Source organism: Octopus sinensis, linkage group LG2 (genome assembly GCF_006345805.1).
Source record: "Octopus sinensis linkage group LG2, ASM634580v1, whole genome shotgun sequence".
In the NCBI taxonomy this organism is placed as follows: domain Eukaryota; kingdom Metazoa; phylum Mollusca; class Cephalopoda; order Octopoda; family Octopodidae; genus Octopus; species Octopus sinensis.
In genome coordinates this window covers 185,328,417-185,354,938 of record NC_042998.1, presented here as the reverse complement: position 1 = coordinate 185,354,938, position 26,522 = coordinate 185,328,417, and the positions used below count along the sequence as shown (strand labels likewise).

The following is a 26,522-nucleotide window of genomic DNA, read 5'->3' as shown; positions in this document are numbered from 1 at the left end:
TTTATGCAACCTGTATTCCTGTTCAGCAGTCCGACGTTTCCTCCTGGCAAGTCGGACCGCTGAAGTTTCCCAAATTGCCCTTTTGGGGCGGTTCTTCTTTTTTTGTTTACGTGGCACTGATGCTGCACATGCTGCCCATATTGAGTCCAGGATACTCTGGAGTATAGTATTCACATCTCCAGAGTTGTAGAATTCACGCCAGTTTGGGTGCTGTAGTTCAGTGTGGTACAGGTTCCAATCTGCTCTCTTCCAATCGAAGGAAGCAGATTGGAGATGGTTCAGGTTTTTGTTGCCTGCAAGAGCCAGATTGGCGATGATCATAGCATGATCAGAGTCACCTAGAGGTTCCTCCGTAGTGCAATTGATATGTTTGTGTGTCTGTGTCCCCCCCCCCCAACATCACTTGACAACCGATGGTGGTGTGTTTACGTCCCCGTAACTAAGGGGTTCGGCAAAAATTGACCGATAGAATAAGTACTAGGCTTACAAAGAATAAGTCCTGGGGTCGATTCGCTCGACTAAAGGCAGTGCTCCAGCATGGCCGCAGTCAAATGAGTGAAACAAGTGAAAGAGTAAGGGGTAAAAACGTCACCTAAGGGCAATCGAGGAGTTCCACAGATCCTGAGCCACCCTACTCACCAGGAGTATCATGATAAGTGATACTCCTGGTGATACTCCATACCCTACACGTGCCAGCTTAAACTAGGACCACTCCCTCAGGCCATCCTTACCTTATTCACTCATCCTTTCGGGGTCGATAAATAAAGTACCAGTTTCGCACTGGGGTCGATGTAATCGACTTAATCCCTTTGTCTGTCCTTGTTTGTCCCCTCTGTGTTTAGCCCCTTGTGGGCAGTAAAGAAATATAAATATATTCACTCATCTTTCAAAAAATTTACTTGGAGTGGGGTGCAGCATCTTTCCTCTCAACCCTCATCTTTTTTTTTTCCCAATGGAATTTTAAAAAGTCGATGAGGCTTGACCGAAGAGGAAAGTTATCCGTTTTCTGTGCTTTCTCTCTCGCCCAAGTATCATTAAGCGGATATCATTTTCCAAAGTGACTCATGATCAAGGGACACAACTTAAGTTTGTGACAAAGTTCGAGCCACGTAGTTGCTTACCAGGCTGCAGAGAAGGCTTTTACTCTTAATTGCAACTTACTTAACTTCTATGTCCAAGATGTGAGTAGTATTTCATTTATTTTTTTAAATTCTAATTATATATTTTCATTTTAATTATTTGCCTTAGCCAAATGAAATATCAAACCGATTGTTTTAATTTAAAGATTTGTACTTTCATTATACATTCAATTAACTTTCGTTTTTCATTTACATCGTGTTTATTATTTTCTTCGAGTGATGTTTCCCATAAGTATAAATGGAATTTCGACCGACAGTGTTCTCAGTTTTTTTAAATGGATCCACAATTAGCTGTTTAAAAATAAATCAAAACAGATGTTATAAAGTAATTATATTTGCATGGATGACTGAATGTGTATAGAATACTTTTTCTTTTTAACACGATATCAGTATTGAAGGCAACATAGCAAATACGCTTGCAGGAAACTACGGTGCATACATGTTTTTAGGAATATAAATAGAAATCGACCCCAGGACGAAGCAATAAGTCGTCTTCGTGATAATTTATTCCCGAAAATTTCCACATTATCAGGAATTGTTTAGAAAGGCCCCACTATATAATTAATTAATGAAAGCAAAACCTGACGCAAGTAAACTGAAAACTGAATGTTTGGTTACCTCTGACTAGATTCTTATTCGTTTAACGCAGTTGTTTGGTTATTGTTTACTTTATTACCCGGTCTTTCAGAAAATTCAGAAGGTTGGATTTTTTCCCCCCCATCGAATGTTTTGCAGTATAAAAAATACACCAACGAGAGTTACCGGTGAACGACATCAAGAACCGGTATACAGTCTTCTGTGTCATCAGGGACATGGGTATAGTCTTGCAGTCTCCAAAAGAAACTTATGAAGTCGCTAGGTTGCCGGTGAGATGGCTTGTATGAAAACTAACCGAACGACATTGTTTCAAGTAGTTAGGTCGCACTCATGGTACTATCTAAGAAGAGTGGTCCCGGTGCGCGCACTCGCGCATCCGCGCTAGCTAGTCGTGACTAGTCGATCCTACAACGACCACCTAACACAGTAAATAAAACACAAAAAAAAAAAAAAATTAAAACAAAGTAAATAAAACACAAAATAAATAATTTGTTTACACAAAGTAAAAAAAATTTTTAAACAAAGTAAATATGACACAAAAACACGAAGTAAATAATTTTTTTAAACAAAGTAAAACAGAAAAATACAAAGTAAGGATCGAACTAGTCACGACTAGCTTGCGCGGGTGCGCGAATGCGCGCACCGGGACCACTCTTCTTAAATAGTACCGCACTCATTCCTGGTCGAACAATGTATTTTCAAGGCTTCCCCATGAATAATCAATATTTTGAGTGTGAATAGAAAGGCATGCCGTTTGAAAGGTGTTTATATAAAACTAGCAGGGATACCCGGCGTTGTCCGTGTTACATGCAGTTCAAGAATTAGACTTTTCTGTAATGAACTGGAATACCTATGATTTGAATTTCCTCAAAATTGCAGATGAGGGTTCTTTCCCTCTTTACACACCCTAAAAAAATTGTAATCATGACACATGTATCCCATACTACTGATTTTTATGCACAGATTCCAAAATTCCAGTCTTATAGAACCTGTTAAAAGGATTTTGCTCCTGAAAAATGGAGGTTATGGAGCTCTAAAATGTGGGAGTTAAGGCCCCTATTGGGGGTGAGTGTCTTAATGTCAACCAGAGAAGTTGAATTGTTGAGAATCTTTTTAACTTGGGTCTTATATCTATTGTTTGAATTTCTTTGAAATAGGAAATATATGTATGTTCACTGGGTTTGTAAAGGAGAGCAAAACTACAGGAAACCAGAAGACGAATGATTACAATAAGCAGTCAGTTACCTTACCCTAGTTGTTATCACTTCCAATGTACGATTCCTCACCATACAGGTGACAGGTACAGCAATTGGAAGGGCGTGACCCAACTCAAATAAACATTAACAACTGTGTGATGCGAGGGCTAAGGAGAAATGAAAGTGTCACCTCTGGAGTTTGCAAATGACCACTATACTGATGTATATATATACATATATACGATGGGCTTCTTTCAGTTTCTCTCTACCAAATCCACTCACAAGGCTTTGGTTGGACCAAGGCTATAGTAGAAGACACTTGCCCAAGGTGCCACGCAGTGGGAATGAACTCGGAACCATGTGGTTGGTAAGGAAGCTACTTACCACACAGCCACTCTTGTGCCTATATATATATATACATCTACACATATACATGTATACATATATATCTACATGTATATAAATACATCTATACATATACATGTATACATATACATCTATATATATACATCTATATATATACATCTATATATATGTATTATATATAGTTATATTTCGGAATGGTCATATTGCGAGTTTAGCCATTTGCACAACAAATATATATATATATACATGTATATATATACATGTATATATATATACATGTATACATATATGTATATATATACATGTATACATATATATATATATATATATATATATATATATATATACATGTATATATATACATCTATATATATATACATTTGTGTTGATGTATACTTATACATATATATATACATTTGTGCAGATATATATATATATATATATATATATACTTTATTTAAAGCAGCAGAAAATTCAACAAAAATTTTGTTGAATTTTCTTCTGCTTTAAATAAAGCATAGTACTCTACCACTGGTATTTGAGTACTCTTTTTTCCACCTTGTTTCACATTTATGTGTTTACTCCGGTATATATATATATATATAAAAACATACATATATGTATGTATGTATGCCTGTATATATGTGAGATAGTATTAAACTGAAACTATTAAAGTGGAAGTATCTGATATTACAATAGAGAGATGTTATTGTTTCACTTTTGATACGTAATACTGAAATAGTGGAGAAGGTATGATATTGCTCTGGGCTTGCACTTGGCAAGAAGTTAAAAATTTTTTTGGCCTATGACACTACATGGGTCCTAAGTAAGGCATGTGGAAAATTTGAATGAAATTGGTTGTGTAGTTCTCAAGTTTTAGGGATTCACACAGAGAGACAGGCACACATTCTCATCTTTATATATATAGATTTCATTAAAAGATATCCATTTTTCTCAAAGTTACCAAGGAAAAAATTGGATCTTGTGAATTTTCCGAAAGTCCTCTCCCCACCCATTCGGAAAAGATTTTTCCCATAAATTTCTTTTTAATCATAATGTATGCTGTTTGAAAGGTATTTATATTAAATTTCATTAAACGATATCCATTTCCTTCAAAGTTACGGGGGAAAAAATCCGACCTTGTGAATTTTTCGAAAGTTCTCTCTTCACCCCCTTGGAAAAAAATTTCCGTACAAATTTCTTTATAATCGTAATGTATGCCATTTGAAAGCTATTTATATGAAACTAGCAGTATTGCCCGGCGTTGCTCGGGTTTGTAAGGGAAATAACTATATAAGCATTTTTAGAGATGTAAAGTATAATAGCCATCTCAATATGGCTAACCACAAAGGGAGGTGTTACTGTAGCTTTTTACGTTCTGAGATTTAATAACACACTTTTAGAGAGTTACTTCCCTTATACAATAGCAAAAAACTGCATTAAAAATGGGGAAAATGATGGTGAATTTTTTTTTAAATCGTAGACTCATCGTAGACGCACACTAATACCCAGAAGGGCTCGATATGAATCACGACTATAAAATACCCGCTTTTGGTTACACTGCACCGCAAAATGTGGGAGTAGTTAGGAATCTAAATCGTAGGAGACAGACACACAACTTCACTTTTATATACTCTTTTACTCTTTTACTTGTTTCAGTCATTTGACTGCGGCCATGCTGGAGCACCGCCTTTAGTCGAGCAACTCGACCCCAGGACTTATTCTTTTTGTAAGCCCAGTACTTATTCTATCGGTCTCTTTTTGCTGAACCGCTAAGTGACGGGGACGTAAACACACCAGCATCGGTTGTCAAGCAATGCTAGGGGAACAAACACAGACACACATACATATATATATATATATATACACATATATACGACAGGCTTCTTTCAGTTTCCGTCTACCAAATCCACTCACAAGGCATTGGTCGGCCGGGGCTATAGCAGAAGACACTTGCCCAAGATGCCACGCAGTGGGACTGAACCCGGAACCATGCGGTTGGTAAACAAGCTACTTACCACACAGCCACTCCTGCACCTATATAAAGATTTTACTAAAAAAAAAAAATTCATAAAAGCTATGAAGGAAAAACTCAGATCTTGTGAATTTTACAAAAGTCCTCTCCTCACCTCCTGTTGGTTTGTGCACCTTTTTGTTTTCATATTCGTTTCATACACATTTTTTTTACACCAGTTGCACTAGTTTTTATTTTGTTTTTGTGATTGCGTAATAGAGTAAACATTAACCCAGTTGTGTTCTTTAACTGCACACACAGAGTCAGATTTCTTTAACCTAAAAGAAGAAAATGTGATATGTCAGGTCTTTTCAATTATATTAGCACAATAGCTGGAGAAAAATGTTGCAGTACCTCAAATGTTTGCACCAAGTAATGCAGAATTTGGGTCATGTTAAATGTGATCATTCATGTTTTCGTCCTGAACAGAACTGCAGCTGTAATAATTTTTCGACACTAGAAAATGTTTATGAATTTGTTTTCTACACACGGGAGTTCAAAATTCAAATTCTTAAATATTTTTACCCCCCCTCCCCTTCAATCCTAAACATTTATGGGCGGAATTTTGGTATAAGTACTCCATAGCTATTTCTTGGCTTTTTAGAATTTTCAGAAAACTTTTGCAAATTTGTGTTCTACACATGGGAATTCATATGATCATGTAAAATAAAATATAAATACAAGTTTTTTTGTGTGTGTTTTAAGGGCGATTTAGCTGTTGTTTTTAGCACATTTCACAACCACCTGATACTTTCCTCGTTTCTTTGGCATTCTGGCATGTATTGATGTTCTTCAATATTTTTCTCTCCATAAACACATTTAAAAGAATGATGATGTGTTCTTTGCTGGAATTTAAACGAAAAATTCAGATTTTAAAAACAAATTAAAAAAAGAGCAAAACTTTTAGGATTGGGCGGGGCAGGGTAAAAAATTATAAAAGTAAATTTTGAATTAGGAATTTCGATAAATTGGCAAAAATTTTCTGAAAATTCAAAAAAATAAAGTTATGAGTGGTTATATAGGGTGCTTAATCTAGAATTCCACTCATAAAAAACTTAATCTACTGTAAAAGCCATGGAGCCTGGACAAAAATGCCCTTGAATGAAAGCCCTTTGGACACTCTTCCATGCCCCAAATGCAAAGAAAAAAAAATGTCCTTTGGTAATATATATTTTTTTTGACAAAGCATTTATAAATGTATTACAAATGCTTGTTTTGAGTCTCCCATAGTCTAAAATGAAAATTTTTTGCAGTGGAAAATAACGTGTCCAATTAATTTGCGCAGATTGAAAACATTTGTCTTTCTTTAAAGATATTCTATGAAACACCTGTCTTTTAAAGGCATTTCAGCTGTGACCATCCTATTCTTGAAAAGCGTTTTAACTGTAACCATCCTGCATTCAAAACATGATCATTTTGTCTTTTTATTTTTAAACCAAGACCTTCAAACAACATTATTTGGGCTTTTCCAAGGGGGTGAAGAGAGAACTTTCGAAAAATTTGCAAGGTCGGTTTTTTCCCCCGTAACTTTGAGGAAAATGGATATCTTTTAATGAAATTTAATATAAATACCGTAATAAAGAGGAAAGGTCTGAGAACTGAGACCTGATATATCTTTACATGCATGCTAAATTCTCTGCTGAACTTATTGCTGATTATCACCTTGTTGATTGCTCTCTTGTAAATAGCTTGTACAAGTCATTCATCTATTCCTAGTTTCCTTAACACCTACCCAATTACAATGTGAGGGCCTCTGTCAAAGGCTTTTTTCAAATTGCTGGGTATAGGGGCTTACTCCCAGCCATGCACATACAATTATCTCACAAAGAATATGGCATCAGTACCTTTTCCTGGGGCCAAGCTAAACTGCTTCTCATTCAGGCTAGTTCTGTTCTTAAAACAACCCTAACATCATATACATACCTATTTCTTTACTACCCACAATGGGCTAAACACAGAGGGGACAAACAAGGATAGACAAACGGATTAAGTCAATTACATCGACCCAGTGCGTAACTGGTACTTAATTTATTGACTCCGAAAGGATGAAAGGCAAAGTTGATCTCAGTGGAATTTAAACTCAGAACGTAACAGCAGCCTAAAAATTGCTAAGCATTCCGGCCAGCGTGCTAACGTTTCTGCCGGCTCACCGCCTTAAACACCATATACATACCATCATCATCATCATCGTTTAACATCCGCTTTCCATGCTAGCATGGGTTTGATGTATGACTGAGGGCTGGCGAACCAGATGGCTGCACCAGGTTCCAATCTTGATCTGGCAGAGTTTCTACTGCTGGATGTCCTTCCTAACTTCAACCATTCCAAGAGTGTAGTGGGTGCTTTTACGTGTCGCCAGCACGAGGGCCAGTCAGGTGGTACTGGCAACGGCCACGCTCAAATGATGTTTTTTACGTGCCACTTGCACAGGAGCCAGTCCAGCAGCACTGGCAACAACCTCGCTCGAAAAGAAAAACACGTGAAAACATACCATATATATAATTTATGTACAGCATGCCACCATTTCCACAGATTTTGTTAAAATCCTGACACCTACAAGATTAGTCCAAAGGTACTTACTGAGCCTCTAACTTCAGACACAACATAAAATGAAGCACTTCTTTCTAATGTATAACACCTTACAGCTACACCATAACTGTGAAATGTAATATTCACCTTTCTTTTTATTTTTTCACAATGTATTGAACACACACACCTCTAAGGTATTAGTCACAATGGATTGGAAATTATTCTTCTCACAGCAGGGTACAAATGTCCAAATGTCTTCTTTAGTGGTTGCTAAGTTTACATTAGGTTTTACTAGGTTTTGATTCCATGCCTCGAACTTTTCTCTCAATCTTCCACAGTCTCTGCTGTAAGAATTTAGAATCAGTATATGGGAGTTCCCATGTGCAACCATTCTTCAACCCCATTGTTATGGTTAGGAGGGCTCCGAGAAGCAAGCCCTGATGGACACCCACCTACTTGCACTCTAAATTCCTCACTGAATTTATTGCCAAATTTTACTTTGCTGGTTGCATCATCAGTATTACTATCAACATCATTTAACATCCATTAACGCCAACCACTACACTCTCGGAGTGGTTGGCGTTAGGAAGGGCACCCAGCTGTAGAAACTCTGCCAGATCAAGATTGGTGCCTGGTACAGCCATCTGGTTCGCCAGTCCTCAGTCATTTGTCCAACCCATGCTAGCATGGAAAGCGGACGTTAAACGATGATGAAGATGATGATGATAATTTAGCATCTGTGTTCTATACTGGCATAGGTTGGATGGGTTGACAGGATTCAATGAGGCCAAGGACTGCATCATGCTCCACTGTCTGCTTTGGCATAGTTAGGGTCATGCTCATCCTAGGCTCATCCTAATGCCAACCAATTACAGAGTGTACTGGGTATATTTTTTCATGGCACCAGTACTACTGAGGTTGCCATGCAGCTTCCAAGAGTGTATACTTCGAAGAAATGGGTTGTCAGCTTTATTTTAGAGATTGAGAGGATACAGTTTGACAGAAAAGTTGGGGGAAGTGCAGGTTCTTGTAGTAGAGCTGCATGGTTACCTAAATTTAGTTGATCTCTTTACATAGATTGTGCTGCTTTCCCCCCGACCATTCAACTCATGGTTTCCTTAGTAACTATCAGACAATAGATTGTAACACTCCTCGAAATCAACAAATGCTGGGTAGAGAGGCTTACACTTGGCTAGCAACTTTTTGTAATTATCTCAGTATGAAGACATTATCTCCCAATTTCTCTCTCTCTTTCATACACCCACACACATATCAAACCTGTATTTTATTACATTATTTCATATCTTAATTATGTATTTTGATAATAGTATTGTTAGCCTTGGAATTACACATAATGGGTGTTTGCAACATTTACATAAGTGTTCTCAAGAGCAACAAATTAACATACGTAGGCACACTTATCAAAACATATATTTAATATATTTGGTTAGAAAAAATCTGTTGTATTTTTTATGAAATTTGATAAAAATTTTGTTTCATGTTTCCTCTTCTTTTTAGTCAGCTGCAAGCACTTGATACAAGCTAGAGACAGATAAAATAAAGGATAACCTCTACTTAAATATTTAAAGCTGTATATGTTTATAATTAAAACAGCCTCTCTCTCTAAGTCTATTTTCCATTGCTTAGTGGTTGAATTCTTAAACCTGAAACTTCAATTTCAACTGAGAAGGAAATACTGTAGAACCTTGCAGTATGAGCAATTTGCTGTATGAGCCGAGGCTCAAGCGAATTTTTGTCTTGAAGTATGAGCGGAAATTCACATTACAAGCGAGTTTCATACAAGCGACTGCTCATTGGCACTGAGCTTGCACATGCTCTCCCAACAAGAGCAGCCTCTGTTCGCTCAGTTCATGTGTTTATCTCATTGTGACAGCATCCCTATTGTGTTTCTTGCAGTGTTTTTTTTTTTTTTGGTTTTGTGCACTTTTACTATTAGCCTCGGGCCATTGCCAGCCTCCCTGGCTCCCATGCCAGTGGCACGTAAAAAGCACCATCCGATCGTGGCCGTTTGCCAGCCTCATTTGGCACCTGTGCCGGTGGCACGTACAAAGCACCCACTACACTCGCGGAGTGGTTGGCGTTAGGAAGGACATCCAACTGTAGAAACATTGCCAGATCAGACTGGGCCTGGTGCAGCCTTCTGGCTTCCCAGACCCCAGTTGAACCATCCAACCCATGCTAGCATGGAAAACGGACGCTAAACGAAGAAGTCATGAGTCCTAAGAAGGTTAATGCAAAGGACAGTACCAAGAAGACAAAGCTGATTGCGATAGAATTGAAGAAGGAAATCATTGATAAACATGAGAAGGGAGTGTGTAGTGGACAGTGCACTCAATACGGCCGAAGCATCAATAATCTGCATCATCCTGAAGAAAAAGGATGGGATCAAGGCTGTTAGAATAGTCAAAGGTTGTCTCCAGGCTCTCTAAGCAATGCACATCTGTCCAAAAAGAGATGGAAAAATAACATGCACAACCATTAAAATGAACAAAGAACCTTACAAAAACAATAGTTTTGACTTTAACCTATTTTAAGACCAAGCCCTAACTTTGGATTGGAGTGAAGTTGAGGTCAACAGCATATACTTATAAATTACAACACTTCCACTCCCACAGAACACTAACTGACATGAATTTACTTCAGTCAGTTCACTTTGAGGATGACCAAATGGAAAGGCTCTGATGAAGCTGCACCAACGATATTGCAAGGTAACATTTGCAACAGTGATTAGTTACTGCAGCAGAAACACATCTAGGTCATTGTAATATGCTGTATATAATTATAAAATAAATTTCGTGGATGTACTAGTCTCCATACTCTTTGTTATTATTAATATTTATTTATTTCTGTGTGTGTGTCTTCTTACAAAATCTTGTCCAGACCTGCATGTACATTGTAAATATTGACTGACAAAGGCACTATACACACACTATTTGTGTGTGTATGCACAAACCTGTGTGTGTGTGGGTCCTCTATTGGTTCAGTATTGAAGTACTATTCCTGGTTTCTATTCATCATCATCATCATCGTTTAACGTTTGCCTTCCATGCTAGCATGGGTTAGATGATTTGACAGAGGTCTGGCGAACCAGATGGCTGCACCAGACTCCAATCTGATCTGGCAGAGTGGAGTCTGGTGCAGCCATCTGGTTTGCCAGATGGCTGCACCATTGATTGGGGAATACATTTGTCAGGGTACCATGTTCTGTAATTTGATGGTCACTGAGGAAACTAGATGTAGACAAATGGCTTGTGAGGATTGTACAAGTTATGTACAAAGATGCAGTAAGTAAAGTAACAATCAATAATAATTTCAGTGAGGAATTATCATGAAGGTAAAAGTCCACCATATCTCAATCCTCAGTCTTCTATTCATTATAGTCCCATGGACCATCACAGAGGAACTCTTATATGTTGACTCTATAGTGGAATTACATTGAAAATTCTAAGTTTGGAAGCTAAACATAGAATTGAGAGATCCTAAAGTAAGCAATGATGAAAGTTTCTGTGAATAGGAAAGAAAACAGGACCTTGGTATCTTCAGGGAAGTGACCCGCATGATGGGCAAAGGTGTAGGTATAAACTCCTTATGCTGTAATCAACTTACTCCCGCCCCTAAAATTGCTTGCTTTTTACCAAAATTTGAAGTCATTATCATTATTATTATTATTATTATTATTGTTGTCGTCGCCGCCGCAGCAGCAAAGGCAGCAAGCTGGCAGAATTGTTAGTATACCTGGCAAAATGCTTAGCATTTTTCTGTCTTTACGTTCCGAGTTCAGTTTCTGCTGAGGTTGACTTTACCTTTCATCCTTTTGTGGGGTCAATAAATTAAGTACCAGTATAACACTGGGGTCGATGTAATCAATTACCCCCCCCCCACCCTCCCCAAAAAATTTCAGGCCTTGTGCATATAGTAGAAAGGATTATTATTGTTGTTGCTGTTTTGTAATTATTGTGCATATTATTAAGAGCACTATGTCGACATTTTGCCTGTTATCAATAATCACTTTATATTTTTCAGGGGTAAATGTGAAAAACTTGAAGACTTATATGAAAGGTTTTGGCAGTGGCGTCTTGATGACAGCCCTGATTTTGCTGCTTTTTGTGGGAAAATGGAGTATAATGATAGAGTAGATGACTTAAGTGTTGACGCTTACAAGAAGCAAAAGGTACTGGTTTTTCCATCATTAACCCTTTTGATACCAAACTGCCCATGGATCTATGATGAAAACTTCCTATTTTAAAATGAACTAAATTAAAACCTTCTGTAAAAATTTCATGTTAATTTATGTACTAAACTCCAGTTTAATTCTGATAAAGTTATTTTACTAAATTCTTCATTATTACCAAAATTATTTAAAACAAAGGCAGTATATTTTAGCAGGAATTCTGTAATGAAAGGATTAAGGATAAAATTTTATTCAAATTAGGCTGTTACACCTTGGTAATGTTTAAAAAGCTTTTCCAAAACAAAATATTATTGATTTTAAAGAAAAATATCACGTTATACTCTTAATTTTCATGAACATTTATCATCATTTTTATCTGTGCAAAGATTTATTGCCTTTGACAGTTTTATATCTCCAACATTGTGAAAACTATATTCAATTTTAGTTTTACCTTTACAGCAAATAACAGTTTAAGCTACTAAGTAATTGTATCTAGCAGATATTCAACATATCTAGCAGATATTCAACATTTGCGTTGGACAAAGCATATCTCTAAAATTGTCAAGAAGGCCGAGGGTGTCTTGGCATCACTCAGCAAGACTTTTGTTAGCCGCTCTCCAGCCATCTATTTAAAACTGTATACAGCTATGGTACGACCACACTTGGAATTCGCATCATCAGTTTGGAATCCCTATCTTGCTCAGAACATTGACCTCCTGGAATCTGTCCAGAGACGTGCAACCAAACACATACCCTCCATCAGACACCTACCATATTCTGAGCGCCTTGTTTCCCTGGGCATGGATTCACTGAAGCTCCGGCGTCTAGCGACGGACTTGGTAAACACCCACAAGGTTATCAACCACCTCACCAACAACAACACTGAACACCTTTTTGATCTCCATGTGTCTAACACACGTGGACATGCCTACAAAGTCAGAAAACAGCACAGCTCCCATGACTTTCGGAAACATTTTTTCACGCTCAGGGTTGCTGAAGCGTGGAATAAACTGCCTGCGTCAGTTGCTGACTGCCATGACACTGCATCCTTTAAGGCCCTCATGCTTCCCGAAATCCGTCGAAACTACACCTGATTATATATACACTTTAGATGAGTTGTAGTGCACCTGAGCACTGTACACAATTATTATTATTATTATTATATATTCAGGTCTCAAATATAGGGTTGTGACTATCTGATTACTGGTGTTCTTAAGCCTAACTTTGTACCATGTTTACATTGTGTCTCTTCTAACACCACTCTGTTAGACTGTGTTGGCTGCACACTGCCTTGACCCAAACCCTCTGTTTTCATCTATTTCTCTGTCTCTCATACTCTTTACTCTTTTACTCTTTTACTTGTTTCAGTCATTTGACTGCGGACATGCTGGAGCACCGCCTTTTAATCGAGTAAATCGACCCCAGGACTTATTCTTTTGTAAGCCCAGTACTTATTCTATCGGTCTCTTTTGCCGAACCGCTAAGTAATGGGGACATAAACACACCAGCATCGGTTGTCAAGCAATGCTAGGGGGAAAAACACAGACACACAAACACACGCACGCATATATATATATATATATACATATATACGACGGGCTTCTTTCAGTTTCCGTCTACCAAATCCACTCACAAGGCTTTGGTCGGCCCGAGGCTATAGTAGAAGACACTTGCCCAAGGTGCCATGCAGTGGGACTGAACCTGGAACCATGTGGTTGGTAAACAAGCTACTTAACACACAGCGACTCCTGCACTTGACTTTTCATTATAACCAACTCACTGAACCCAAGTATTCAAACTTTCTACTTTATACTTCAACTTTCCACTTACAGAAGCATGCTGCTTCTATAACCAATGAAGTTGGATTAATATCCCACCATCAAGCAGGTTAAATGTGTACAGCAACATAATATAGTCTTACATGGAGATACAACTGGAGTGTTGTTTTGAGAATCAGTTGTGGTAAAGCCAGATCTACTAGAGACCTATTCGTTCATATTACTCACCCGTGGGATTTGTTCTTGAGGCTTGTATTGTGTTCCATATCTCAAGGTCACAGATTAATCACTATTCTCAGTCCTTTCTCCCCAGAGCCTTAGTCTGTTGAAAAATTCTTCTCTGAATATGTTATCTGGCAGCTATTAACTTTTTAAATAGGAACAGTAACCATATAAATTTCACCAATCTTGGAGAGCTTGTGCAGACTATGGGTGTAACCTCTTCTTGCAGATCAAACTGATAAAATAAAACAAGCAGTAGTACTTACAAAAAAAAAAAAAAAGTTTCTTCTCTCTGCTACAACAACTGTTTTCACTATTCTGAACCAGCAAGTTGCATACACTTCCATCCAGACTCATCTGTCTTACTTGCTTCTCCTCACATTGTAGCTTCTGCATCTTACCCTAGATCCTGTTATAATTCCTTTGTCAATCAATTCTCAATTAAAGCTGCTGCCCTCTGGAATGCCCTTCTATCATCATCATCATTATCATCATCGTTTAACGTCTGTTTTCCATGCTAGCATGGGTTGGATGATTTGACTGAGGGCTGGCGAACCAGATGGCTGCACCAGACTCTAATCCGATCTGGCAGAGTTTCTACAGCTGGATGCCAACCACTCCAAGAGTGTAGTGGGTGTTTTTACGTGCCACCGGCACAAGGGCCAGTCAGGCAGTACTGGCAACGGCCACGCTCAAATGGTGCTTTTTATGTGCCACCTGCACAGGAGCCAGTCCAGTGGCACTGGCAATGACCTCGCTCGAATGTTTTTTCATGTGCCACCAGCACAAGTGCCAGCAAGGCAACGCAGGTAACGATCACACTCAAATGGTGCTTTTTGCATGCATCGGCACTGAGGTCAGCTTGTTGCTCTGGCAGCAATCTCACTCATATGGTACTCGTAGTGCTCCACTAGCATGGATGCCAGTCATCGAATTTGATTTCAATTTCACTTGCCTCAACAGGTCTTCACAAACAGAGTTTAGTGTCCAGTTTTCTTCAAATGTCAACCTACAGAAGTTCAAATTAAGCATCAATTTGCCCACAAGTCTGAAAGGATTTAGAGCTTGGCACAGTCTTCTGACATGTCAGTTCCTGTAAAACCCCTGCCAGCATGGAAGGAGGATGTTAAATGATGACGATAATGATGATGAAAACAAAAATATTATGATTGAGTGTTTTTACTTCAAATAACAAAACAAGGAAGATAATCTAGCATAGAAAATTCTTTGTTGAAAAACTTCTAGTGTTGCAAAATTCTTTGCTAACAGCACTTAGCTTAGAGATTGATGTTCTGGTTTGAATTTTACTGTAAATAATATCATATTGATTCTAAACTTTCTTCTTTAAACCTTTATAAATTGTTACTGTTCTTTTGTTTCTTTTCCTTTTTAATATGGTTACAGCCAATCATAGAAGGATTTTTGAAAGAAGCTTCTGCTATAGACATGTCAGATCTTGATCATGACTCCAAAATAAATCTTCGTTTGCTGAAAGAAGATCTTGAGAGCACTCTTAAAGGTTTAGACTTCATGGGGTAAGTTACTCTTTATTTCTTTATTAGCTTTTCAATCTCTGTCTGTCTATCCTTCTCTCTCTGATAAACACTGTTACTCTGAATCACCTGATGTACATATCTCTCTTCTCTGTCTCACAGTGAATTAATTTCAGCAACTTTAACTCAACTACTGCTGTGATAGCCATTTGATCAACAAAAAATGGTTAATTCCTTTGACAATGGTTGAGTTTCAATTCATGAGTGATAAACTTTGGAAATCATTTTTCCAGTTCCTTCTCTAATGATGAATAATTTCTCAGTACACCAAATTTGAAACTTGGGCTTACAATCCTTTAGTATTGCAACTTGTTTGTTAATTACTATTTTTCCTTATCTTCTAGCTACTACTTTCCTATCAGTTTCCTAGAAAATCCACACATAAATTTTATGTTCCGTATTGATTGGATGCAGTTTAAGGAAGAAGCTGACTACAAGAAATATGTTGCCTGTATGAAGAGTTTTGTAAAGCAGGTAAGTTAAACTAACCTCATAGGAGATGAATGCAGTGTGTATGAGCAATTATTGCAAGTTCATTCATGGCTTGCAATAATTATCTTGGTTTCTTAATCTAGATAACAGTAGGCCTAGAGAGATTGGAATGTAATATACAATAGATAACAGAAAATTGAAAAGTGTATATTTGATGATAAAAGATAGAATTGGATGAATAGCTGTTCTGCTGATTTGGCCGATATATAATAGAAGTAAAAAAACAAAAAAAAAACAAAAGCAAATCTGGAATATATCTAGCAATAAGTAAACTACTGTAAATTTTAAGTTTGTTATCTATTTTTTTTATTGATAAAGAAATGCTGATAATGATGACATAAGCACATCTTGAGCATGGATTCAATGACTTGTGAATAAAGGGAGAAATATCAAAGCAAACATTCAATAACAAGTCCATGTATAGAACTAATCATAGCTGTGTTACCATATGGCAAGTTCATCATCATCATCATCATCGTTTAGCATCCGCTTTCCATGCTGGCATGGGTTGGACGGTTCAACTGGGGTCTGGGAAGCCAGAAGGCTGCACCAGGCCTAGTCTAATCTGGAAATGTTTCTACAGCTAGATGCCTTTCCTAACGCCAACCACTCTGAGAGTGTAGTGGGTGCTTTTTACGTGCCAGACGAGGCTGGCAACAGCCACGATCGGATGGTGCTTTTTACGTGCCACCAGCACAAGGCCAGTCGGGGTGGCGCTGGCAATGGCCATGTTCGGATGGTTCTCTTACGTACCACTGGCAAGTTATCAGAGATCTACTTTATTAGCAAGATTGAATGCTAATGCCCAACAGATTGAGCACTTATACAAAGAAAGGGTCAAAATAATTTTGACAGAACACTAAAACCAGTCCCCCAATAATATTAATAACTTTCCATTAAGTAACCAGTTTCCAAAATATTTTATAAAATTGGTGTTAACATTCTGTTGTGTTGTGCTTAATATCTGGCTTTCTGTGAAAACTGAAAGAATCTGCTCTATATAAACAGTAGAGTTAGTAACTTTTGTGCGTTTATTAACATAATTTTCATTTTGAATTTCATATCTGCTGTTCAGATAAGTTACAGTCTTTTGTGCAGTTTCAGTAGTAGATTTGTAATGGTGTAGGGTTTTGCTGGATTTGTTGCTATTCTTATTGGCTCCAAGTCAGCTCTGATCAAACAGTAGTGATCTGTAACAGTCCAAACATGACTGTCTTGTTTGTTTTCCTCATGTGTAATGTATCTAGGATCATATTTCCAAAGTATCTCCCTTTTCTAGGGTGGTAGGGTATGATATAAGGGAGATAAGGCGGCGAGCTGGCAGAAACGTTAGCACGCCGGGCGAAATGCGTAGCTGTATTTCGTCTGTCGTTACGTTGTGAGTTCAAATTCCGCCGAGGTCGACTTTGCCTTTCCTCCTTTCGGGGTCGATAAATTAAGTACCAGTTACGCACTGGGGTCGATGTAATCGACTTAATACCTATGTCTGTCCCTGTTTGTCCTCTCTGTGTTTAGCCCCTTGTGGGTAATAAAGAAATAGATATGAGGGAGATATACAGTTGCTGATTTTAGCAAGTTGAATGATTAGGTTCAGGTCTTTTGTTCAATGTACTGAATTTATTAAAATCAAAGCTCATTAGGGATATTAAAATTACTCTGTGCAATATATGTTAATCCCTAAAGCCAGTGAAGCACCTTCTATGTGGTCCCTTGACCTGTTAGAAATAACAGCTAATCTCCTTCAAATTACAGCCTACTGCCTTATAAAGTAGGGGCATGTTGGATGATATTGTCTGAATGAAGGACAAGTTGGTCATGGATGGAATGCCTTAGCATACTCTGTTACAGCTGACTTTATTTCCTTGTCTTTACCAGTTTAGCTTTATGGCTGATTCAAACTGAGAACACTGCATTGATTTATGTAAATATCCATTTCTACACATCTATGGTAGCATTTTCTGTAGAAATTGCTGATCTTATTTTGAACAGCAGTGTCTATTAAAGAGTTAGATGGGCATATTCTTCTTGTTTTAATTAACCCAGTGGATGAAATGCAGATCTAAATCCTTGGAATAAAAAAAAAGTTGTTTGACAGGTAAAATTAGAATGGCTTTTTATTGCCAATTTGTTGAAATTTTGTAAAAATGGCTGACACATAATGTTACACATTTCTTTCATTTTTACCTAATGTTAGAGTTTCGTACCACTTCTATTGTAAACTTTTCTTTCAGTAGAATTACTATTTATTTTATAACCTCCATAGGGTCAAGTGTAAACTTTACTTGAGCAAGATTTGAATTCCAAATTTAGATTGTTTAAAGTATGTTGTCTAATGCTTATTACTTGAAACCAGTAATTAGATGCTAAATAATACAATAATGTTTTTAAAAGATTTTAAAGATTTGAAGCTGAATATCTGGGAAAAGTTCTAAAGCTGATTGCATCTAGTTGCTTCTATATTAAATTCTATAATAATTTTGTTTCAGTTGGGTGATATAGAAGCCATTTTGCTGGAGGGAATTGAGAAGAAGATGATTTGTCCTATTGAGTCAGTGGTATGTTACATCTAATCTATTTTCATTTATTACATCATCAGTGTCATCATTATTTTCTGCCTGCTTTCTGTGCAGAAAGAAACATTATGAGTTAGATATGTCATCACATTCCAAGTTATTCGCAGTTATCACTTACATACATGTCGTTTTTAGTTCAGTTTCTATGGCTGGTTTCCCTTCGTAATACCAACCATTTATTGTGGCATCAGCACTAGAGAGGTTGTCATGTTCTCAGTAACACTAAAAAGTCCTCACCACTCTACTTTGTCTGCACTCATTTACTAACTTCATTACAGAGTGTACTGGGTGCATTTTATCATGGCATCAGCGTTAGTGAGGCTATCTTCCATCTTGTGAAAACTAAAGAATCCTCACTTCAGAATAGCATGTCTGTGTACTCAAGGCAATGTTTACTCAGGGTTGTAGCAGGAATATTTAGCAATCAAACCCAGACCACTATATCTGATGCAAAAAAACAACTCAATCATAATTCACTAGAATATTACCAACATTATCAAAAACTCTGACCATTCAAGATTTCATGTGGAACCAGATCATCATCATCATCATCGTTTAACGTCCGCTTTCCATACTAGCATGGGTTGGACGATTTGACTGAGGACTGGCGAACCAGATGGCTGCGCCAGGCTCTAATCTGATCTGGCAGAGTTTCTACAGCTGGATGCCCTTCCTAATGCCAACCGCTCCGAGAGTGTAGTGGGTGCTTTTACATGCCACCGGCACGAGGGCCAATCTGGCGGAACTGGCAACGACCATGAATGGTGTTTTTATGTGCCAATGCACAGGAGTCAGTCCAGCAGCACTGGCAACAAATATTAGTATTAAAAATTTTTTTTATTTGTTTTCCTTTCTTTATATTTATAATTTACTTATTTTCTAGAAAGAAGTTCCTCAACAACTAGAAGACTTAATAAAGAAAATAGACAGTGGAACTTCAGTGTTTTTAAACCCATTTAAAAAGACACCAACTAATGAGAAACTGTTAGGAATGTAAGTATTATCCTGGAGTTTATAATTCTCCTCTTTGTTTTTGCTATGGTGTTTATTTTATATGTTTGTTATATCTGTGGACAATTAGAGTGTGCTTTTGCAGCTGGATACTACTTCATGAATTGTTAGTGGATATATATATTTTGCAACTGAGTATTTGTTCATAGTCAGATACTCTACTAGTTTCTAGGCACTTCACCATGATATGAGAATTATCCATAGTTTGATATATATCTTTTATCTTTTACTTGATTCAGTCATTGAACTGTGGCCATGCTGGGGTACCACCTCAAAAGACTTAATTGAACAAGTGCTTATATTTTAAGTCTGATTACTTATTCTAATGGTCTCTTTTGTCAAACTGGCGAGATATGAGAATGTAAATAAACCAACACCAGTTGCCAAGTGGTGGCGGCTGACAAATGCAAAAACCCACGCACATCTGCTTCCACACAGTTTCCATCTACCAAAGTCACTTTGAAGGCATTGACTGGCTTAAGGCCATAGTAGAAGAAGCTCAAGGTGCTGTGTGGTGGGGCTGAATCTGAAACCACATGATTGCCAAGCAAGCTTCTTAACCACATAGATGTTTTTGAATTTATGTTCATCATCATCATCATCGTTTAATGTCCAGGCTCCAGTCTGATCTGACAGTGTTTCTACAGCTTGATGCCCTTCCTAATGCCAACCACTCCGTGAGTGTAGTGGGTGCTTTTTACGTGCCAGGCGAGGCTGGCAACGGCCACACACACACACACACACACACACACACACATATATATATATATATTTATTTTTACTGTGCAGGTGGCACGTAAAAAGCACCCACTACACTCACGGAGTGGTTGGTGTTAGGAAGGGCATCCAGCTGTAGAAACACTGCCAGATCAGACTGGGCCTGGCACAGCCTACTGGCTTCCCAGACCCCAGTTGAACTGTCCAACCCATACTAGCATGGAAAATAGACGTTAAATGATGATGATGATGATTGTGAAAGCATGTAGCTTAGTTGTAAGTTCAATTCCCAACTGTGTGTTGTGTCCTTGAGTGAGACATTTTATTTCATGTTGCTCCAGTCCGCTCACCTGGCAAAAATGAGGAGTACCTCTATTTCAAAGATCCAGCCTTCTTTCATTCTGTGTCATTCTGAATGTTGTTTGCAAAAGTATTTATGCTAAAAGGGAAATAAAACTGTTCCAGCTAGATGACAAACTATTTTACCAAGAACTTACAGCAGTTCTATGATTCTCATAGCATGATTTTTTAATTGGCAGTGTGTTCCACAGTGTATTCAGTTATTGGAATACAAATGAAGACTGCTTCCTCACTTCATCTTCAAAGTGTATCTTAGGCAAGTCAGTTTGAACAGATCAGCTCACTTCAGTTGACTTATACACTTGAACCTAACACTATAAACTCATGAAGCATCATCTAAACAATGTTCCTTCAGAGTATAACAGCAAAAAGTTACCTATTCTTACCTACCATAGCAGTTGTTTACAGATAAATTGACTGTTTGTTGATACAGAACAGTGATGGGACACCAACTACTGATGCTTCAGCTGAGTATCCTATTGTCTTGGCCAGTTGTAACTTTGTGATGTACTTAGTATAGTTGAAATGCTTAAAAGCTTATTACTGATTTTAATATTTTGTGTCCATATTTCTTTCCCTACTTGCATGAGTTGACTTTTTCTGCAAACTTAGCTGTTTGAGTTGCTGTAATGTGTGAGGATTTTTAATAGCTGCTGCTCTATTAACTGAATAATTGTTTTGTTATTTAGTGTTTAAAATCCTTGCATGGAAAAACAATTTCATTTGACTATGGCTATTTGCCTTGTCTTGGACTCTCACCTCCTAGTGGAGTTGTAAGGATGTGTTGTAACATACAGTATTTCAGACATTTGGGCAATTTAAATGTGGCAGAGTTCATCCCTCTTTAGATCTGACTACAGGTGATTTCTTTCAGAAAGAGAGGGAGAGCTGGCAGAAACGTTAGCATGCCGGGCAAAATGCTTAGCGGTATTTCGTCTGCCGTTACGTTCTGAGTTCAAATTCTGCCGAGGTCGACTTTGCCTTTCATCCTTTCGGGGTCGATAAATTAAGTACCAGTTATGCACTGGGATCAATGTAATTGACTTAATCTGTTTGTCTGTCCTTGTTTGTCCCCTCTATGTTTAGCTCCTTGTGGGCAATAAAGAAAAAAAAAGAGAGGGAGAGAGAGAGAGAAAGAGAGATATGGTGGGTCAACTCTAGTACCTAATTGGCACTTTATTTATTGACCCTGAAGGAATGAAGGAAATTCTGTCACTTATTCTTACTCCTATCAGCCAGTGCACATTTTCTGATTAAAAGTCAGAGTGTAAGGCAAGCTGGCAGAATTGTTAGCAAACCAGGTAAAATGCTTGGTGGCATTTCATTTGTCTTTATGTTCTGTGTTCAAATTCTGCCGAGGTCAGCTTTGCCTTTCATCATAAAATAAGTACCTGTCAAGCACTGGGGTGAATATAATCAGTTTACTCCCTCCCCTGAAATTTCTGGCCTTGTGCCAAAACTTGAAACCAATGATATATATGTGTGCATATGTATACTTTGTGTTACTCTATTTTACTTTCTAGGGTGGAAGAAACCAAAACAGAGCTATCTGACATTCTCCAGAATCAATTGAAGCCTGCGTTGCAAAAGTTAAAAGAATTTCTTGAAAATGTGAATCATTTAAAAATTATATTTTTCTTGTGATAGTTTTGTTATATGGAAATGTGAATATTATTTTTATTATGATAAACTTTGAAATTTGTTGTATATGCATGTGTGCGTATAGATGCATGAGTATATTGTGTATGCACATATATACATGTGTGTGTATGTGTACACATGCATGTGAGAATGGATTTGAATATTCATCACACAGTTTAAATTTTTATTTTATGGTAGTCAAAATAGTAGATGCTAATCATCATCATCATCGTTTAACGTCCGCTTTCCATGCTAGCATGGGTTGGACAATTTGACTGAGGTCTGGCGAACCAGATGGCTGCACCAGGCTCCAGTCTGATCTGGCAGAGTTTCTACAGCTGGATGCCCTTCCTAATGCCAACCACTCCAAGAGTGTAGGGAGTGCTTTTACGTTCCACTGGCATGAGGGCCAGTCAGGCAGTACTGGCAATGACCATGCTCAAATGGTGCTTTTTATGTGCCACCTGCACAGGAGCCAGTCCAGCGGCACTGGCAACGACCTTGCTCGAATGTTTTTTTCATATGCACAAGAGCTAGTAAGGCGACGCTGGTAACGATCACGCTCGAATGGTGTTTTTAATGTGCCATCGACACGAAGGCCAGCTTGTTGCTTTGGCAATGATCTCACTAATATGCTAATATATTGGACAAAATGCTAAAAGCCATTACATAACCAGAGTATCTATAAAAGAGTCAAGTAGATATGTATCAAAATCTATCAACATAAGAGGGGATGGTGTAAAGTTCCTGCCTTTAAGAATATTGCAAAAGACCTGGTTGGGTACCCAACCTTCTGAGTCCTTTGACAGGGCTAAGAAAAATTGAAGAACCATTGCAGTAAGTGTGAATCTGAGAGGGAAATCATCATCATCATCATCATCGTTTAACGTCCGCTTTCCATGCTAGCATGGGTTGGACGATTTTGACTGAGGGCTTGCGAACCAGATGGCTGCACCAGGCTTCAATCTTGATCAGGCAGAGTTTCTACAGTTGGATGCCCTTCCTAATGCCAACCACTCCGAGAGTGTAGTTAGTGCTTTTACGTGCCACCGGCATGGGGCTAGTCAGGCGGTACTGGCAACAACCTCGCTCGAATCTTTTACACATGCCACCGGCACAGGTGCCAGTAAGGTGATGCTGGTAACGATCACGCTCGAATGGTGTCTTTTATGTGCCACCGGCACGGAGGCCAGATAGCCGCTCTGGCAACGATAATATGTTGAATAAAATCATAATTACTGTTTTATTTTACCTAAAACCAGAAATTTTTCAGCACCCCCTTGTACATGTTCACATTCTACCATTTTTACATTACAATGGTTTACTAGCTTTGGAAATATGTAGCAGACTTCTGTTAAGTAAATTTCTTAGTTACTTGTAATAGATTTATGGCTTTGTGGTACGAAGCATGCTTCCCAACCACATGGTTCTGGGTTCAGTCCCACTGCATGGCACCTTGGGCAAATGTTGTCTACTATAGCCTCGGGCTAACCAAAACCTTGTGAGTGGATTTGGTAGACAGAAACTGAAAGAAGCCTGTCATATATATATATTTATATTAGCGAAAAATCACTATTATGTAATTCAAACAATGATAGACATAAACCAAATCATAAAGAAAAAAATAAAATATATTAAAAAACATATAACTAGATCACAAAAAGTACAAAAAAAATGAATAAACAATATATAATATATAACAAGTACTTTTTGTGATCTAGTTAAATGTTTTATAATATATTTTATTTTTTCTTTATGATTTGGTTTATGTCTATCATTGTTTGAATTATATATTTTTTTTTTTTTTTTTTACTTGTTTCAGTCATTTGACTGTGGCCATGCTGGAGCACCGCCTTTAATCGAGCAACTCAACCCCGGGACTTATTCTTTTGTAAGCCCAGTACTTATTCTATCGGTCTCTTTTGCCGAACCGCTAAGTGACGGGGACGTAAACACACCAGCATCGGTTGTCAAGCAATGCTAGGGGGACAAACACAGACACACAAACATATACACACATATATATACATATATACGACGGGCTTCTTTCAGTTTCCGTCTACCAAATCCACTCACAAGGCTTTGGTCGGCCCGGGGCTATAGCAGAAGACACTTGCCCAAGATGCCACGCAGTGGGACTGAACCTGGAACCATGTGGTTGGTTAGCAAGCTACTTACCACACAGCCACTCCTGCGCCTATATAATAGTGGTTTTTCTCTAATTTAGATATATTATATATTTATATTGTGAAATTTGATTTAATAAAAAATTGAATTTTTCCCTGTAAGTTTGGAGTTATACTCCTTATTATTATTATTATTATTATTATTATTGTTATTATTATTATTATAATTATATATATGTGTGTTTGTGTGTGTATTTGTGTGTATATATTTATGTGTTTGTCCCCCCCCCTCAGCATCACTTGACAACCAATATTGGTGTGTTTATGTCCCCCCGTAACTTAGCAGTTCGGCTGAAAAGACCAATAGAATAAATACCAGGCTTACAAAGAATAAGTCCAGGGGTCAATTTCTTTGACTAAAAGGCAGTGCTCCAACATGGCCCCAATCAAATGACTGAAACAAGTAACTTTGCTTCTATTCTGTTTAGTAATCAGGATATGAATATCAGCTTTAGAAACCTGGCACTTCGTAAAAGGATATGTTTGATGCATAGCTAATTTTTTCATTCCTCCTTTTTAAATTGAAAATCTAACACTCCTTAAAACTGTTTTTATTTAATTGAAATAAGGTTGCTTTAAGAGTACCAAGAAGTGGGCGGGTGACATTTCTATCCACAAGCATTTTGTTTCTACTTATATTTGCTGGAAGCATAGCCATCTTCAAGTTGGTTCTAAGTAGATTATTTGGAGAGAGTGTGTTATCTGTGGAAAGCACTGAGTAGATGATAATGAGAGTGGGTGGTAGTTGTTACAAAATTAGTCTGACCAGCTGTAAATGCTTGCGTAAAAACTGTAAATGAAAGATTTAAAATATTTCCATTGTTGAGTATGTTGATGTAGCTTGGCTACAAGGAGTCCCTTCTGGTCATGATAGTTGCCACCTGATGCTGTAGGATTGCTTATATTTTCAGTTTCCGGATACTCCGTTACAGTCTGTGTCTAGTGTTGAATGAGAGTCATGCTATTATAAGTGATAATCATCATCAAGAGAAAAAAAAACATGTTTGGGTTATTAAATTTTCACATTTTTTTTTAAGCAAAAAATATCAAAACTGAACAACTTTAACATTTCAGTTGTGTGCATGTGTTTGTGTGTATATATATATATATATATATATATGGGATTTTTATTCCACCTGTTCTTATAAGAAGCAGAGCTATTTATTGTGTAGCATAAACATGACAGCACCATTTCATTCAAATTATGTTATTGTTGTATATTGTTGTATACAGGTGCTTTTGACCTGACCTTTTTGTCAACCAGCTACTAGTCTATTTATAATGGCTGGCTACTACCACTTTTTTGGGAGGGGTGTACAGTTTCAGTATACAACAATAACATAATTTGAATGAAATGGTACTGTCATATTTATGTTACACAATAAATAGCTCTGCTTCTTGTAAGAACAGGTGCTTGTAAAATTGCTTGTAATATTGCTTCTCTGCTTCTTGTCAATGTTGATCTGGACATGTGTTCCACAATTATTCTACATATACTTTTGCCAATGACACCCTAACTTACTCTGATGGATTGCTTTGTAGTCTAGAAAACCTCAGTTGTACTCCTGGTCCTCACAGAGAGTAGAATGGAAAACTTCTTAAGCTCAAGTTATTTGACACATAGCTTTCCTTCTAGCTATCTGCTACTGTTCCTTACTCTCTTCACTCTCCACCCTGCTCTTGACAAACCTAGATTTTATGGCTCTATTGTACATTTCACCATTGTAGTGTATCACTTACTATTTCTTTAGTTCCAGTGCATTTTCCATCTACAAAGCTGGTTTGTGGTTCTCATTGGTTAGCTCTCACAAACATTCAATTGTTGTCCTCTTCTCCAACTTCTTATAATTTAGGTATTATAGCTGGGCCTTATAACCCTATACCTTCCTGCTACAGTTTTATTGCCTGCCTACCTTGCTCTCTCTCTCTCACGGAGAGAGAAAGAGAGAGAGAGAT

At 37.7% G+C, this 26,522-nt stretch overlaps 1 protein-coding gene and 1 long non-coding RNA gene across 2 annotated transcripts in view; one reads left to right on the top strand and one right to left on the bottom strand.

The window, feature by feature from the left end:
* Window positions 1-943: 943 nt before the first annotated feature.
* The window catches only part of LOC115232424, a 47,544-nt gene continuing 21,965 nt past the window's right edge, over window positions 944-26,522 (top strand). Inside the window, exons 1-7 of the mRNA XM_029802288.2 lie at window positions 944-1,181; window positions 11,886-12,033; window positions 15,438-15,568; window positions 15,931-16,060; window positions 18,565-18,633; window positions 19,535-19,644; window positions 22,263-22,350. Coding sequence (XP_029658148.1) covers window positions 1,171-1,181; window positions 11,886-12,033; window positions 15,438-15,568; window positions 15,931-16,060; window positions 18,565-18,633; window positions 19,535-19,644; window positions 22,263-22,350 — 687 coding nt within the window. The 5' untranslated portion in view covers window positions 944-1,170. The remainder of the gene's footprint in view (window positions 1,182-11,885; window positions 12,034-15,437; window positions 15,569-15,930; window positions 16,061-18,564; window positions 18,634-19,534; window positions 19,645-22,262; window positions 22,351-26,522) is intronic.
* Window positions 18,677-26,473, bottom strand: LOC118762148. Its single transcript, XR_004997927.1, has 3 exons — window positions 26,406-26,473; window positions 23,826-23,835; window positions 18,677-18,689 (listed from the first exon to the last, which is right to left on the bottom strand). It is a non-coding gene; the product is annotated as an uncharacterized LOC118762148 (long non-coding RNA).